Source organism: Megalobrama amblycephala, linkage group LG8, assembly GCF_018812025.1.
Source record: "Megalobrama amblycephala isolate DHTTF-2021 linkage group LG8, ASM1881202v1, whole genome shotgun sequence".
Lineage (NCBI taxonomy): Eukaryota > Metazoa > Chordata > Actinopteri > Cypriniformes > Xenocyprididae > Megalobrama > Megalobrama amblycephala.
In genome coordinates this window covers 7,842,896-7,862,013 of record NC_063051.1, presented here as the reverse complement: position 1 = coordinate 7,862,013, position 19,118 = coordinate 7,842,896, and the positions used below count along the sequence as shown (strand labels likewise).

General features: G+C 35.2%; 1 protein-coding gene across 1 annotated transcript; it reads right to left on the bottom strand.

Annotated features, from left to right (window-relative positions):
• Window positions 1-1,032: 1,032 nt before the first annotated feature.
• On the bottom strand, window positions 1,033-17,986 carry rab22a (RAB22A, member RAS oncogene family). The gene is made up of 7 exons (XM_048199020.1): window positions 17,650-17,986; window positions 16,877-16,956; window positions 14,727-14,808; window positions 9,549-9,620; window positions 8,964-9,070; window positions 6,787-6,896; window positions 1,033-4,612 (listed from the first exon to the last, which is right to left on the bottom strand). Exons 1-7 carry the CDS (start codon window positions 17,683-17,685, stop codon window positions 4,509-4,511), a joined length of 591 nt encoding a protein of 196 aa, XP_048054977.1. The 5' UTR covers window positions 17,686-17,986; the 3' UTR covers window positions 1,033-4,508.
• Between the last annotated feature and the right edge of the window lie 1,132 nt (window positions 17,987-19,118).

The following is a 19,118-nucleotide window of genomic DNA, read 5'->3' as shown; positions in this document are numbered from 1 at the left end:
ATATAATTACATATACATATATACATTTACACACACACAAACATATACATATACACATATATATATACATATATATATATATATACACACATACGTATATATGTATCTGTGTATATATCTATATATAATATCTATATATATATATATATATATATATATATAATATCTATATACGCACACACACACACACACACATATATATATATACATATATATATATACACATATACATGCATACATATATATATATATATATATATATATATATATATATATATATATATATATATATATATATATATATATATATAGACATATATTTTGTATAATTATTTTGAATGACCCTTATATTTAAGAGACATGGAATATTTGGAATGGAATATATGGAATATGGCACTGCAAAAAAAGCTGAAAGCTAACTAAAAATTCGGGAATATGTTTTTCGTGAACTACCGAAAAAATATTGATACATTTCTATAAGACATGTATTTGAACTGTTATATGTAGATTTGAGAATTAGTTTTTTTTTAATGGTTAATCATAATGTAAGAATTGTATGCATAAAACACACAAATAATAATGTTAGAGGAAAATCCAAGTCTGTTCCTCAAAAGCAGTAAAGTAATCCAACGGAATATCTGGGAATCTAAAAATTAACATGAATTACTTTATCCTCAGCCAAGATTCTAGATCACGTCGTACTTGCATCTGAATTAGGTGAGTTCATTTATGCTCAGTTTGGCAGTTGAACACAAGCTCTTGTAGGGCTGTTTTACTTTCCTCAGCACAATTAAAAGATCAGCAGGGACCCCCTGCCAAAGGAGACACATACCACAAGTGTCATATTTATATATATAGCCCATCGGCCAGGGCAGGAGAAAGTAGCACTGCTGCGAACAGTTCTCAATCCCTCTGACCTGACATTTGCACCATTTATTCTTAACTAAAACTAGAAGAATTAGGAGTAACTTGTCTCTGATCTGAATCAAATACGAACCAATAAACCCAATGTTGAATAAACAAAAATGAAAATGGATTTGTATCATTTTATTACTAATAAAGAGCTAAACATTTCCCTTTTGCACATTCACAAATGAACAAATGTTATTTTCAAGCCTTCTTTGCATGACAAAACAATAAAAGAGACAAGCTAAATGGCAAAAACAATTAATGATTAGGTTAAATTATTTTGTAAATACTGAATTACAATGGTAAGTAGTGGTGAAGTCATTTACACAATTCATCCAATGTGTGGTATATACAAGGACGTAAAGTACATAACAAGAATTTCACAACTTTCTTAGGGCCAGCCCAAGACTGTTGGCATTTTCTTCCACCAAAACACCACTGCAAACCACACCAGACAGCATATTATACTGTCCGACTCAAGTGTAGCATGTAGTTCCATTCAAAGGCATTAACGCAAAGCCTGTGCTCCCCAGCAAGAGGACGAGCAATTCAGAAAGTCCTTTTCAAAAGAATTCAAGAACTTCTACAGGACTAAATGAGACATTGTCTCGTTGTGGAACACAGGCTTTGTACAAGACAAACAAACAGCTACTCTTCAACATTTTGATACCATACATTGTTGAGCTATGTTTCCTTCTTCAATTTGTTTGACATGACATAAAGAAAATAAAAAAATTTAAGGTTCTGATTTGAGTGAAAGATACATTTACTTAGCACAAGGCATATTACAGTCGTTGGAAGGATCAATTTGAATCATTTTCTGTGTAAACATCAATAGAAAATGCTAGGACTGTAATTTTTCCAAGTCGTTTCAACTAGGGCGAAAGACACACAGGAATTTTGAAAAAAGTGCATTTTTTTCCGCAAGTGTTCTTCCAAGTAATCCCTTTTTTCATTTAACAAGCACAGTGTTCTAAAGGAAAATATTGTTGTGCTAAAATTCATAGATTAACTACAATTACTGTAATAAGTCTATAAATCTCTCTGCTATTATTACTGACAGCACACATTTTGGAGGGGGAAAGTATTATTATTGCACTTGTGAATTCCTGAAAACATCATGGCGCATTGGCAGCACTGCATATAGAATCACAGGATAAAGGACGGGAATTGAAACTCAAGATTGCCCATAATATCCTTTCTGATTCTCTAAACGCATTCTACGACCCCAATATGCCAATATAACGTGTCAAAAGCATGTGTAATAATATCCATAAAAGTACCATCAAAAGCCACATACTAACCTCTAAAAATAACCGAGATGGTGTCACGTGTTATACTGAAGTGTACATTTAGATGAATCACATTTTAAGTACATAAATCTTTGTCATTGTGGGTATTCAGTTGATAAATTGTAACATATTTGTTTTATATTCACAAATGCAAAAATTGTAACAGATGATGTTACATTTTGGCTGAATAAACCTAAATTCGACATGATGTATAGAAAAAGAGCCATTCAACCATATTCTGTTATAATACTCTTGAATGAATAGTGTGTACATTAATCCAAATCTTTTAAAAGGTAAGTTTCTCAGATTGTCAAAAATAAGACTTTTCTTTCTCCCAAATTAAGTCTATTTCTTCAATGAAACTGACGCCAGAGCTCTTGAGAAAACACTTAGGCTGACAAATTGAGTGACAGCAAAGAAGAGAGTTATTTCATTTGGGGTCAATTCAAAGAAGAATATCTGGTATAGTGTAACTACTTCCTTTTGCTTGTTTTTTAGACGTCTTGCTCTTTCTGAAACAAGACTAGTTTCCAGATACGCTCCTTTTTTATCCCTGTCCAGATAGTAAAAGCATGTTGGATGTGCAGGCCAAAAGTTATTCAGTTAAAGAATGAGAAAGATGAAAAATGTTTATGAGACAATTAGGGCATTTGGCAAGACCTCACAAAATCACTCAATCCTGTGAAAATGTCATAAAAAGAACAGCAAGGGATCTGAAGAGACCAACTGCCAACTAACACAAATGGTTAAAATGCAATTTGAGAAAGCATTTGGACATAATGCACACTTCACAAAGTCCTGGACGAAAGCCTAAAGCGCATCGTGTACAGAATTCCGCCATTTGGCTCCTTCCCACTAACATTAAAGTTCTGATATGGAAAACATGTGAACAGTTGGAATAGTTATAACATCTAACACTTTGAAACTGCTATTCTTGTCAGCATTCTAAAAGACTGGCCAACTTTATCTCAAAGCGTGAGGGTTGAACTTTGCTAATGCCCTGATTATGCACTGCAAGCAGTAACAGCAGTCAGACACTGTAAAACATAAAAGTCTATTCTAACTGCTTATTAGTCCAAGAACAGGCTGGATCTGTAGCTAAGAATGGGGCAAAGAATCTGGCAATGTGGCTAATCGGAGCAAAGAACGTGTTACTATTGTTATCTCGACTTGCAAATTGATAAGATATACAAATGGTTGTGTTGAACTCATGCATCAACATCACTGACCACTGATCTGCTACTACAGGATCCTTACTATGTCACAAAAAATTGACAAGACTACAAAATTGCAAAGATTTGGCACATTCTTTATGTATAACTTTAAATATAACTTCATAAACTCATCTCAAAATGGCCAAGGCTCAGATATCTTATGCTTATTATTATTGACCAGAAAATCCCAGAGTTATTTTTATCCGTATTTTTAGTACTACCACTGAATTTAATATTATTTTTTCCTACACAAAATATAGGAAAGACAGAAGCGCACACAGCTTTATAGCCTATGCAACAGGAATACATGATATTTCTGTAATAGTAAAGAGTGTGAATGAATCTCATGAAAACATACCCATTTTACCTCCAACGTCACAAGAAAAATAATGAGGTCAATTTTTAGGAGCATTAAAAAAAACAAAAAAACATCTTAATCTTAACAGACTTTAAATTGACTTTATGCAAAATATAATTTCAGGTTTTCTTTTTTATTTCATTTGAGTGAAATTTGACCTGGATATGTTTGACAGGTTTCATGAGATTCGCCCATTTATAATTTTTGTCTTTTTATTATATATATCAAAGATGTGCAAAAATAGTGAGACAAGAAAGCTGTGTTGCTTGCATTTGTAGTGCTGAAACTCTTCAAATGTACAAACAGACAGACAGACAATAGCTATACTTGGAGATTTTTGTAAGAATGAACAAGAGAGAGCGAGAGAGAGCAAGAGAGCAAGACAGGACTATATCTGATCTGTTAAGCAGGTGTTTTCTTTGCTGTCTGATTTTGGGCAGTGATCTAAAACAGAAAATGGATCCCCAAGGACATTTGAACGGGGGCTGAGGAGCGGGCAAGATAAGGTACAACAACTGTGTCAGGGCATTTTCGTCTTTTCTCAAGCAAGTGACCATTGATTTGGGATTCAGACAGTAAATCTCATTCCATTATTAACTAAACTTCTTATTTGGCTCCAAAAGGAAGTTACGTAACTTCCCCTGTGACATCACATTCTTCAATTGCTATTCTCCTTTACTAATAGAAAGAAACTGAGAGGCTGGAGAGGATCTGGCCAAACTGTTTACGACTGCGTCAGCAGCAAGTACGTTCCCTGGTCGACTCTGATGGTTGGCGACGAAGTTTGAAGCCCTTGACCGCAGATCCGCCATCTGCATCTATAACTGGGATCCTCTGACCTATAAAGGAAGTTAAATAAAAATTAAAAGGAGCATAATGATATTAGCTACGTTTACATGGACACCTTTTGTTTCGGAATTAATTAATTCCAATTGATGAATCCGAACGTAATGCTAAATAAAGTGATCAGGTCGATGCGCGTGTTCATATGTCACAAGCTTCAAATCGGAATTGATTTTTTGACATGCTTACACTGCACAAATACAGATTCACACTGTTTGCACATACTAACCATTCTTCTATATTGCTTCTTTTCTTTGTTTTAAAGAGTAGACTTAAAGGTGCCATCGAACATTTTTTTACAAGATGTAATATAAGTCTAAGGTGTCCCCTGAATGTGTCTGTGAAGTTTCAGCTCAAAATACCCCATAGATTTTTTTTAATTCATTTTTTTAACTGCCTATTTTGAGGCACAATTAGAAATGCGCCGATTCATGCTGCGGCCCCTTTAAATCGCGTGCTCTCCGCCCCCTCCCGAGCTCTCGACTCTATCATTGCATAAACAAAGTTCACACAGCTAATATAACCCTCAAAATGGATCTTTACAAAGTGTTCGTCATGCAGCATGTCTAATCGCATAAGTATGGTATTTATTTGAATGTTTACATTTGATTCTGAATGAGTTTGATGGTGCTCCGTGGCTAACGGCTAATGCTACACTGTTGGAGAGATTTATACAGACTGCAAGTGTTTAAAAATGAAAATAGCGACGGCTCTTGTCTCCGTGAATACAGTAAGAAACGATGGTAACTTTAACCACATTTAACAGTACATTAGCAACATGCTAACGAAACATTTAGAAAGACAATTTACAAATATCACTAAAAATATCATATTATCATGGATCATGTCAGTTATTATCGCTCCATCTGCCATTTTTCGCTGTTGTTCTTGCTTGCTTACCTAGTCTGATGATTCAGCTGTGCTGTGCACAGATCCAGACGTTAATACTGGCTGCCCTTGTGTAATGCCTTGAACATGGGCTGGCATATGCAAATATTGGGGGCGTACACCCCGACTGTTATGTAACAGTCGGTGTTATGTTGAGATTCGCCTGTTCTTCGGAGGTCTTTTAAACAAATGAGATTTATATAAGGAGGAGGAAAAAATGGAGTTTGAAACTCACCGTATGTCATTTCCACGTACTGAACTCCTGTTATTCAACTATGCCGAGGTAAATTCAATTTTCAATTCGATGGCACCTTTAATATTTATCCATTTCGGGTCCTAATTAGGAGACGATGAGCACATGAACTATTGTGCCATGCTGCTTATTAAACAGTAAAAATGCCCCTTCCCGCAACCAAAACAAGGCATCTGTGGATGAGAGTCTGAAACAAGGACTGATGGGACGTTGTCCTGCTCCACTTCAAAGATGAAGAGTGGAAGGAAAATTTTAGAACGACACGACAGTCATTTATGACACTTCATTCAACAACAACAACAGCTCGTTCTGTAAGTCATACATCATTACACCATTTCTACGTCATTGCACATGCGCAGTACTTTCCAGTTTCGGGTTTCAATCCGATCAAGTGTTTACATGTCCTCTCGATCGAATTAGAAAAGGTTTAAACCACCCCTTACAATCCAAATTAAATTTTAATCGGATTTGGCCAATTCATTCTGATTGATATGGTTACATGTGACTTTTTTTATTCCAACTGTGCTACTAGTCCAATTACAGTTGGATTATTAGGGTCCATGTATACGCAGCTACTGACAATAAAAATATGCATGAGAAAGAAAAAGCAACAACGATTTGCTGTTACAACACCTGTACAAAAGTCACAAGCATGGTGTCATGCACCCACAAGTATGCCTGTTTCTTAATGGGGCAACTGCCAAGATCCATGGTAAAAGATCATGTATCCACTGTAACCCATCCACTGCCCTGGGTCCAAGTGGCGAGAACAAGTATCCACAGAAGCACTATTCTCACCACCATCAGGATCAATTATAGATCATGCATTCATTATCATTTTAATAATAAATGGTGTTGCAATAAACAGCAGTCATTAAAACTAAACCTGCCTGATTAACAAGCTCAATCAAGAGAAGATGATAACATTTAAAATCACAGGGCTCTGAATAAGTGCTTCTAGATTGTTTGTTAAATTGGCCTTGTTAATGACACAATGCACCAATGATGACTAGTTAGAATTATACTCACTTATCTGAATGAAGACCTCATTGATGTTAATGGCATTTTTGGCACTGGTTTCAACAAATATGGCATGAATGGAGTCAGCATAGTCCTTTGCGTCCTTCTCTGAAACCTCTCTGGAAAACAAAAGAGTGGAGTAACAAATGTGAGTAATACAGAGCAGTAGATTATTTTTAGAACTCTAATACCACACTAATAATTAATCAGTTTCATAAATTAAAAATTCTGACATTCTCAAAACTCTCAAAAAGTGTGGCATGTTATTACTATTCTGGATATCTGAGACTAGAAGAATTTAAACAGATACTGTGGTTGAGTGAGAGACTTTCTGAGTGGGATGAACCTTGTCAAGCTCATGTATTTTTTTGTGATAGTGGTGTATAACTAGCACATTGGAGCATGTTGGAGGTGAACTATTGTGTGCTGGTTCTCAGTGCACCTGTCACCTGATCACAGGTGCTGATCAGATTGCACCAGTGCTACACCTATCAGGCCGGTCACACTGACAATGGATCAATTTTCCATTGACGCTTTGCTCTCTTAGATTAACCGCCAAGACGGTGATATAATCTTTAAACGTTCCGATCAACTAGACTTTTGTGTTGTTGCTTGTGCAAAAGTCACTGCCACCATGTTGTGGTTGGTTGCCAGGGTGGGGTTGTGGTTGCTAGGGTGTTCCGAGTGGTTGGATACCAGCCCTAGATACATAAGGGGTCCTTAAATTAAAAACTATGGGATTTTTGCCCGCTTTCTCCACCAAGTGGTGTATGAACAAATGTAAAGACCCAATATACTTCAAGCAAAATCGAAGAACGAACGAAGAAAGAATATGACGTAATTTCGCACAAAATCAGGCCAAAATGAAGTTTGTTTTAGGAGTTCGAAACAGCTTGCCAAAGCGGAACTTTCTGGAAAAGCTTGTTAGGGCTGGTAAACTCCTTTGTACTACCAATGGTCTGTGGCGATTACGTAATAGGTAGGTGTGCGCGGAGGCTCCGCCTTCTTTCACATGGAAATCTTTTCTGGTTCATTTCTTCTGTTCAGTCCGTCGAGTTCAGACATCCGCAAGTCAAACATGAACACATTGGAAAGCTGCTGTATAGTAGAAAAAGAAGTTGACACTATTTTACATGCTTAATATGGTAAAGCTGCTTGATTTTAAGCAATCTATTGTATAAAATGCTCTATAAATAAAAGTGACGTGACATTACTAGAGTGCCGAATTGCAGAGCCGAATTATCGCCATGATCAGATGCTTTTCTTATGCTTTACTAAAAAAATGCTTGCCGTTTTCTCAGTTTTGTTGTGTGTTTATTTTGTTATTGAGAGGAAAGTGCACAGCACATATTTACATATTCATCTAAACGCCACTCTCAGCAGAGTGAGCGTCGTCGTCGGTTCGCTAACAGTATATGACTGGTCATGTATTTCGAAATTTGTTTTACCCCTAAGCGAAGAACGAAAAAGAACTTCGCCGTGAGTACATTGGGGCATTAATGCTTTTTAGGTTATGCTTTTAATTAATATAATTTGAAATAGTATTAAGGTTTGCAAGTATGGGTAATGTTATCAGTAACTATATTTCCATGATGACAGTTTTTGAAAGCAACAGATTTTTTACATTTGGAGCAAACCTCTTAAACTTGAAGCAAAAAATATGTAAAGAGACAATGATGGCTGTGGATCACTGAGATCAGCACCAGTTGTGCTAGAAAAAGAAATATGTAATCTTTATGTGCCAGACAGAACAATTGCAAGAATTTTCCCTGATATTTATTGCCTGAATGGCTTGCGGTGTGATCGCTATTCCTCAGATTCAATGTCTCGGTCTTTATGGTTTCGAGAAGTAAAATACAACCACAATGACAGCTGACTAACACTGCCAAAGAAAGCAATGGTGAACCAAGACATATCATTGGACCTGTGGGAAGAGTGAAGCAATTTAAAGTGGAAAGATAAATTACAGACCAGTGAAGAGTGGATTTCTTTTTCATCACAAGTTATGCTTATGGTAACGGTACGTGTGCGAGCTTGTTTTCAATGAGTCGAGACAAGTTGACAGGAAATATGTGGGTCTTTTCCCAACGTCAAATTGAGTTGACAGCCACTGCGGGTGCATCCCTTCAAGCTGAATAGAGATGACAGGATGTGAAGTCTTTTGTGGCAAGGACAGTGGAATTCACCTGGCATCGGAGAGATCACATTTGTTGCCAGCGATAGCCACCACTATGTTGGGTGGTCCGTGCTGGCGAAGCTCCTTCACCCAGTTCTTCAACGTCTGGAATGATTCCTGATTGAGAGATGAAGAGATCTTCAAGACAAACAATGCTTATACATCACAATAAGACTTTTAAGTCATTATCTACTGCCCCTCATGTTGCTCGAAACCTATGTGGTCACATTTATTCAGTTGAAAACAAGAGGAGTCACCTAGCAGACTGCCCAAGCTGCTCTCTTCCATTCATTTAAAAAAAAAAACAACAACATAAAAGTAGTCTATATGACTTGTGCACTATATTTCAAGTCTTCTAAAGCCATATGATAGCTTTGTGTGAGGAACAGACTGACATTTAACCCACTATCCACTGAAAGTCTTACCTCAGCCCATAACTCCTTTAGTGTTCCATGGAAAAAAAGATCTTACGTAGTTCGAGTGACATGAAGTTGAGTAGATGATGACAGAACTTTCATTTTTGGGTGAAATATGCCTTTAATAGCTTTACCAGCAGAAAGATTTGTGTAGTAATAATGAAGAAATGTTTCATTACCTCTTTAGTGATGTCATACACAATGATAGCTGCAGCAGAGCCCCTGTAATACATGGGAGCCAGGGCACGAAACTAAGAAAGACACAGATAACATGCAGATGTGTGAGAAAAATAATGGCCGGTGCTTTAAAAAAAAAAAAAACCCCGAAAAAAGCAAGACTTAATCATCAGTGATAACAACCGACATCCCTTCTTAGGGGCCGAGCGGGCTATCCCAACCTGCGTATGCTTATTTTCAGAGCTTTGAAAGAATTTATGCGCTTTGGCAGAGGTCTCCTTCAAGTTTCCTGCCGAATTAAATGGACAACTCAAACACAAACAAACGCATGTTATTCCAACTTGTTCATTTCTAACAGAACAAACAGGCAGCGGTTAGGGAAACCCACAATGAAAAACCATACACGTGAGCCACCGTTAAAACCTAAAGGAGAATTGTGTTTCAGACGGCCATGCCAAGGGGGCTTGAGTAGAGGAACTGCACTGAAAGGCATATCAACACATGTGGGAGCCATCAGGGGAAAGATGAGCGCAACGTGTCAGAAGAAGTTAGCGTTTAATCATTATAAAATAGCATAGTTGGGTTGTTTGACCCCGGTATTCAAAAAAAAAAGAGGCTCAGATTAATAAAAACAAGCTGGATCCAGTATGCCATTCCACTGAAAAAAATACCTAAAAGGGGTGAAAAGTGCATTATAAAATGATTGATTAAGAGAGAGAGAGTAGAGAAAGAAGACATGATGAGAAGGTTTTTTTTATTTTATTTTTTTTTTTAACATACTTTCTAAAGTTTAGGTGTGAGCTAGCCTGTGAAATAATCTTTAAATCAAATACACAGTTTAGAAATGTAATTTTTTTTAGCCAAATTTACAGATTTGGTAAAGGTTATGAGCTGCAAATTGGTGCACATTAACATGTTTGTTCTCATTAACAGTGTGTTTCACGAGCTGCTAACAGTTTACCATCAATACAAGTGAATATAGCAAAATGCATAATTGCACACAAATTGTAAATAATATAGAGAGTAGTGATCGACCGATGTATCTGTTTACCGATATTTTTCCCGATATTTAAGCATTTTTCCATAATCGGGTATCGGTTTTGTAATATCGGATTCGCCGATTTACGGCGCCATCTTGTGGCCGTTTTGAGATTTCCGCCATTGCAGCCCGGGCGTCTGAGGAGATCAGTCAACAACAACTCAGTGCAGAGGTAAAGTATATGTTCTACTTGGTTTGCTTTAATTAATCAACTTTATTTAACATAACAGACATGCACAAATGAGATCTGAGACATAAATTCCTGATATAGTTAATTTATGCAGCTTGTTTCTAAACAATTGAGACGAACTCATTGAGTCACGTAGTGTAATTCGTCATGTCCTGCCCCAATAAAGACGTAACTTTACATGAATTAGATAAAACAGACATGAATGAGTGCATGTTGAAAATAAAAGCGCTGAATTTAATTCTCTATCTGTTGTATTTGCTCACCATTAGTCTAGAAGAAAAAGTTCGTTCATATTGCTTAGCAACTGACGGATGATCAGGAGGCTTAAGCACGGCCACTGAATGAAACTTTTGACAAGATTATCTTGTTTAAACACCCTAGATTATATTATAATTTACTACATAATTATTTCGCTAATACACATATAAATATAGCCTACCGCTTTGTGGAAATTAATTATTTATTATCTCCATGCGCGATCGCGGTTGATTAAGTTATAGTCAAAAAGCACTTTGTCAGTTGGCATTTCATGATTTAACGTTAGATTAAATTTAGATCATAAAATGCCAACTGACAAAAATATTGGTTCTGCATATCGGTTATCAGGTACATAAACATGCAAATAATCGGTATCGGTATCGGTTATAAAAAATCAATATCGGTCGATCACTAATAGAGAGGACCCAAAACCACTTGGATCCTAAAGCCTGTGGTGCACAATTGGTTTTGCTGATCAATGCATCAGTAGTAAGTGAGATCAATTATTTAACTATTATTAATAACTATACTCTACAAATTCATTTATTCAAAGTTTATTATTTGATTTATACAAATGCTGAATATACAATGGATTTAAGTTAAGACAAAAGTCAGAGCTCTGCTTAATCCATCTTTTTCGCTAATAAAATGAATAAATCAAGTTTGACTGACACAGTTTCTCACATTTATAGCTGTTTTTGGCAAAGTTAGCTGCACAAGGAAGAGGAAACGCTTCAGTTTAGCTTTTGACTAAAATTGCAGGATGTCTCCTTAGACATATCCCAGGATTCCAGACTGTGTGGTCCTATTCCAAATATCCTCCTGCATTTTCTCTCATCCAACTTCCTCCAGTCACTCACTACCTCTTCAAATGTATATTGTTGTTAAGTTAACTGTTCAGTTTTAAAGACCCCATGAAATCACTTTTTTTCTGCTCATTTTGTATCAACTGTTTAAAATTTGGGGTCAATAAGATGCTTTCTTATTCTTAAAATAAGTTGCTTTTGCTCACCATGTCTGCAATTATTTGATTAAAAATAAAGTCATTTTAATACGTTTTAAAATGTAATTTATTTCTGTGATGGCAAAGCTGAATATTCAGCATCATTACTCCAGTCTTTCAGTGTCACATGATCCTTCAGAAGTCATAATATGCCAATTTGGTGTTCAAGAAACATTTTGTATAATTATTTATTTGAAATAATTTTTTTGTAACAATGTAAAAGTTTTTTTGGTAACTTTTGATTAATTTAACTCTTTTCCCGCCAGCGTTTCTTTTAAAAAGTTGCCAGCCACCGCCGACATTTTTGATAATTTTCACAAAATTTTAATAGCCCCAGAATATTTTGTTGTATGAATATCTGAACATGCAATATATCAAAAGAATAAACAGAGCCTCTGCTTTTAAACAAATAAACAAAAAACCCTGTTTTATTGTAGCTTCACGCATTCTTTTTTTTAATCAACATTCGAATTTGGAAAAGTTTCATTAAAAAAAAGCAACATTTTGAACAAAAGTCACACTTTTTTCAAAGACTACAATGTGCATAAAGCGATGCTTTTATCATTTGTTTCCGCTCCTTTTTTGCCTGTGTTTTGATACGGAGATTCTGTACTCTTTCAGAAGATGTGTAATAGCGCCCCCTAACATATAGCAGTGAAAACACGAAAAGCCAAAAAATCCCGTCAATGGCAGGAAAAGAGTTAATGCACTCCCAAAACCACTATATCAAAAAGTACAAAACAAGTCATGTTTCTACAATGCTGTTCTAAAAAGCAATGCGTTGGATAATTATCTAATCTCAAGCTTGACAGCCAGTGAAAAGCCCAATTGCAGCTCCCGGTGGAGTACAGGAATCTGTGGACACAACTGTCTTCTCTTCACAAAATCACAATAGAGCTTGAAGTTAGAAAAGAAAGAAGAAAGAAGAAAGACACTAAGAGGCAGGAAGGAAGGGAGAGAGGGAGAGCGATTCTGGCTTCAGTTGTTGTTCTCAAACTCCTATCTCTGACAAGGCCTAACATTTCATCCCATCAGGCTCTGGAGCATCCCGAACAAACAAAGGCAAAGAAAACTTGACCTCTTTAACCACTCAAAGGCCGCGATGATGAACTTGCACCATCTTTACCGGTGGGAATACATCAAAGCGCTAAACAGGACCAGATGAGGGTAAAGAGGCTCGATAAGTCAGACTTTCCCATATGTTCAGCCCTTCATATGCAATAGGAGCCAGATATCTAAGACAGATTTTTTTTTTCTTATAAATTATATCACCAGCAAAACAATTTGAGTGAATATTGGGTACATGTGGCCTTGTCTATGTTTTGTACCAAGGACTGAATGTGACAAACCCTAAAAATTTGTTACATTTGACTGGAAAAAGTCGCAGCTTTTCAGACGAGAGAAGCAATTCCTTAAAGGGATAATTCACCCAAAAATGAAAATTATCCCATGATTTACTGACAATCAAGCCACCCTAGGTGTATATGACTATTTTCTTTCAGACTAACACAATCAGAGTTATATTAAATAATATCCTGGCTCTTCCAAGCTTTATAATGGCAGTGAATGAATGGGGCATTGTATTTGAAGCCCAAAAAAGTTCATCCATCCATCATAAAAGTAATCCACACGGCTCCAATGGGTTAATAAAGGCCTTCTGAAACAAAGTGATGGGCTTTTGTAAGAAAAATATCCATATTTAAAACTTTATAAAATATAAAAACTAGCTTCCGGCAAATGGCCATACGCATCGAGTTACGGCAGAAGAGTAACGACGCATTGATGAACGCGGAAGCGCAGAGGAGAGAGCAAAACAAAACACCGGTCACGAATTAGAAGTCTAAAACGAGAATTTTTAAAAACAAATGTAGGATGATTTCGATATAAAAGAAGAGGAGCTTGAGTTTGTTGCCCAGCCCTATTTGTGTGAACCGCGAGAGGCATTTAATCTTAGTTACTATAGTTTATAAAGCTAATTATTATAGTTTATAATGTTTTAAATATGGATATTTTTCTTAAAAACCTATAGATTTGCTTTAGAAGGCCCATATTGACCGTACTTTTATGATGGAAAGATGCACTCTTTTTGGCTTCAAAATACAACACTCCTATTCACTACCATTATAAAGCTTGGAAGACTTATATTTCTTAATATAACTACAGTTGTGTTCATCTGAAAGAAGATAGTGGATATAAGATAGGTGAGTAAATCATTTTTGGGTGAGCTATCCCTTTAACACTTGGTATGATACTATTTTTCTAACAGCTTGTGTGGGCCGCTTGGCATTCTACATTTAGCTTCACATAACATCACAGACAACATGAGAGGGATCATATTCCAAACAGCCTCAAGACTGCTATCAAATCATGAGTGGTGATAAACATCTCAAACTATGAGATGTCACTCGTACACTTCAGCTGCCTCTCCTAACGCAGAATGTTTTGGGGGAGAACAGGGTTTATAGCTATACGAAGAAAACCAGCCCCTTTCAAATGACATTAAACTCTCTCTCCCTCAAATGTATATGCGTGCATAAAGGTAAGAGAAGTGCATGCAATGCTGCCCCCTGTCTGAACTATAAAGACACTGCAAAAACAGAAAGTGAAACAGAGTAAACACTGTATTTAATGGCTGTCAGCTTGTACATGCGTCATCCCAGTGAGTGTGTAGTGATTGTTGCTGTGTTTACCCTTTCTTGTCCTGCGGTGTCCCATATGAGGAATTTGTGAAGCTCATTTTGGTACTGCACAGTCTTTGTCATAAACGATGCCCTGAAAATAAAATGGAGATAATCAATAATAACATTAAGCATGCACTATACAAATAGGTCTACGTGAAATCTGACATCTTCAGATCTCATTTATTAATTATTTTGGCCAATTTTACAATGCATTCAGCTGCCAATAAGACTCTACGCTTCGTTTAATTTTAATGCATTTTTACCAATATTTAAATCCCCCACAATCCAAATAATAAATTAAGAAAATGTGTAGGTGATGTCATGTGGACCTACTTATAGACATCTTTACAAAGCTTACAATTGTCTTGCCAGGTGCAGATACACACACCGCAAACACAAGTTTGTCACTGTCTTATGCTCTTTACATGTGTTGTTATGTCCCTGTAAAATTAAAAATCAGGTTTTCTGTTATGCATTGAAACATCAATTAGAATTGGTTGATATAACAATATGCAACCATTTTTTTAGGGCTGGGATTCGATTCGATTTTGATTCTCAAGCTTTAACTCTATCAGGTACAAGTTCAGGTACAGGTACAAATCTCTCTCAACTAATGCTGTAAACTATACCCCAGTTAGTGCATCACTATAATATTAAAGGTTAAAATGAACTGATTTGTAGGCTATTTACATTTAAATTACACATAAGAAAGCTTTTATACTAACAACATTATACTAATAAATCTTTAATAACATGTGTTTTCCTTTAAATATATAAACATTTAAATAGTGGTTGTCATAAAAACATGACATTTATTCAAACATGCATTAAATATTGAAGAACAGGTTAAGCAAAAAAACATGAATATACAATATAGTGTATATTTAGTAAAATGCTCCTCTCTAGAGTTATTTTTCTAGCTATCTATCAAATTAAATGTCACCCACCGATAAAATCATAAATCTGCAACTTTGAATGTAACATTACATGACATTGTTTACAAGCTGTTTTATTGATGTCTTTCCACAGATGAAACACTGGTTGAGTTACTAAAAGTGACATGATACAGATTTCAGTAAGTTGTACTGTATCTTTCAACATACCTTCTGGTGTTCATTCATGTTTATTTCATGTTGTAACATAATAAAGCAGAAGAGCTGATCAGTTCACGTGCTCTTCGTGCTGCCATTTCGTTTGAACGAAAATGGAATTTATTGTTTAAATTTCGTAATAAAATTGACAGAATTTGAAAGCTGAGAATTTGTTTCATACCAGAAGTAACAAAACTTATCGAAACTTATTACAATTTACTGAATGGGAGGTGCGCTACAAAACTTTGTTCATTCATCATCTGAAAACATCAGACTAAAAGATTGAATCTTGGGATTTAACAATCGATATCAGTTCTTAAAAAAGAGAAATCTATATTTTTAACCCAGCCCTAATTTTGGATTTACAGCAGTTGAATTATACTTGCATAATTTCCAGCTATTTTTGGAAGTTTACACATCTAATGATTTCATTTGAATATTTTTGTACAGAAAACTGACGTTTAGAAACTTTACAAAAACATGATTTCCCTTTTTAGCAATATTACCAATGTTTGTGGGCCAGAAGGAAACTGACTGGCCCACAAATGACTGGCCTGACTGGGACAACAGAAAAATCTTTATTGTTGAGCCCTAAAATGTGTGTCAATTGAATTTAGACCTGTGTAACTCAATTAAAAGGGGTCACACATTATACAACCAAGGCTGAATATTAAATCACTTAAAGGAATGAGAATCTGTATTAAATTCAGACTTATCAGCACCAACAGGGCAGCTAGTCTAACTAGTCTCAGATGCAGGTTAACAGATCTTGTTTTCTTATTTAAGATATTGAATTATTATCATAACATTACTAAAACAAATAATCCATCAAGTTTTTTTTGTTTTGTTATTTTGATACAATGCTTCCTGACATTAATCCTAATGAAATTGCAACACACTAAGTATCAATTTGTTTTGCCTGAAACAGCTATTTCAGTGCATGTCATGGCTTGCTGCGTTTGCCATGTGCCAATCCTTCAAAACTTGCAGGTTTTTTTCTTATTTTTACAGTGCATGCCATCACAGCCAGCTTGATCTACATGTAACCAAGTTTTGCTGTAAGCTTACCCAATTGTGGGATTAATGTTGGGATCAAAACTATCCTCCACAAACCTCCACACGATACTTGACTTTCCAACTCCTGTATCCTAGGACACAAGATAAAAATCAGTAACAAAACACACAAAATTAAACATATTAATTTTTGATGTGTTTTTCCATAATCAAAAAAAAAAAAAAAAAAAAAAATCAACATTAAAAATGTATATATTTGTATTCTGTCAAATGTTCTGAATATAAGGTCAAAACTGCATGTATAATAAAACAACCAATACAGCTAATTAGAAAAAAAGAAAATACATTTAGATAAAGTACAGAATGTCACACTGCAGGACATGTCCTGTCAACTACTTGTTTACAGATCACACATTTACAGAACTTACACATTTATTATCGATATATGAGTAAATGTAGGAAATAGTGAAAAATAGTGTCAAATGAAATGCTTATGCAAGACAAATTGATTTGACAACACTAACTGGCCTATGCAGTAAATACATCCCATATGTATCTACTGAACAAAATGTAACTCTAGATATTTAACATCCACTTCTGAATGGGTGGTTAAATACGTCATCAGCCAACAAATGTTACTGTAATACTTAAGAGATCACCAAAGCTTGCACAACAGTTAAAACCACTGACATGCTTTATTGCAAGTTATAGCATACAATAACACAGTGATTATCGATCATCAACAGAGAAATAAAAACATAAACATGCACCAAAACTGCAATCCATAATAACAACATCGAGTCGTAAAAAGTGAACATAAATCTTACCCCAAGAAGGCATACTTTCAACTCTCTTAGCGACATGTTGACCTCCAAACTAATGAAAACTTCCCAATCATTCCAAATAGTTTCATAAACCTGATCAGCAACTACTTCTATTTGACGTAAGAAAAAAACAACACACACAGTCTCTATCTATACACTAGTGTCTGATATCCACTGCTTTAGGAAGGTATAAGAAGCCGACGTGGAAAACTGACATAACGCGTAGAGCTTATAATAATATGAAGACTGAGATGTTACATTAATGATCGATTAGTTGCGATATTAGCTGCTCGCTGATCGCCATCTTGAACTCCGGTTGACGAGTCTAGTTATGGGAAGTCATTCCGGCGAATCGGTTCTTTCGAACGGTTTCTTTCATTGAACCGTTCAAAACTGTTTCAGCAACGTAATTACGTCATCACGTGGACAAATATAAATATTACACGCTTAAATAAAGCCCTATCTGGCATATACACAAATGGCTGCTTTTACACATTCTGTTATGTTTTAATATCAACAGTGTTTATTGTAATTTCATGTACCCCAGTTCATGATTATTTGGATGACTGTAAGAATAAAGAAGAACACACACACACACACACACACACACACACACACATATATATAATATATGTATTGTTTTAAATTTCAGTTAATTATGTTATATGTCAATATGTCATGGTAATACTTGTCCTGCCTTTATGCTAATTTGAATAAAAACTGTATGTGTGAGAAGTGCCACTGAGAATAATTGTGTTGAAAATTATGTTGCTGTTCTGATTCAGTTAATAAAAAAAAAGTTAATAAACAAAATTTTGGATTTAAAAATTACAATAAACAATAAAAAATTTCAAAGAGTGAAACAGCGTGGACCTATGGAAAATATGATTCTTTAAGTTATAATATTGAGAAACTTTCTCATAATTATGACTAAATATCTCATTATATTGTGAACATTTCTCATAATAATGACTTACTATGTCATAATAATAAGAAACTTTCTCATAATTATGACTAAATATCTCATTATATTGTGAACATTTCTCATAATAATGACTTACTATGTCATAATAATGAGAAACTTTCTCGTAATAACTTAGTGTCTCATAATAATGACTTAGTATCTGATAATAATGACGCAGTATCTCATAATTATGACTTAGTATCTCATAATAATCACTTACTATGTCATAATAATGAGAAACTTTCTCATAATGACTTAGTATCTCATAATAATGACTTAGTATCTCATAATAATCACTTATTATGTCATAATAATGAGAAACTTTCTCATAATGACTTAGTATCTCATAATAATGACTTAGTATCTCATAATAATCACTTGCTATGTCATAATAATGAGAAACTTTCTCATAATGACTTAGTATCTCATAATAATGACTTAGTATCTCATAATAATAAGATGTTAAGTCATTACGAGAAACTTTCTCGTTATTGTGAGATGTTAAGTC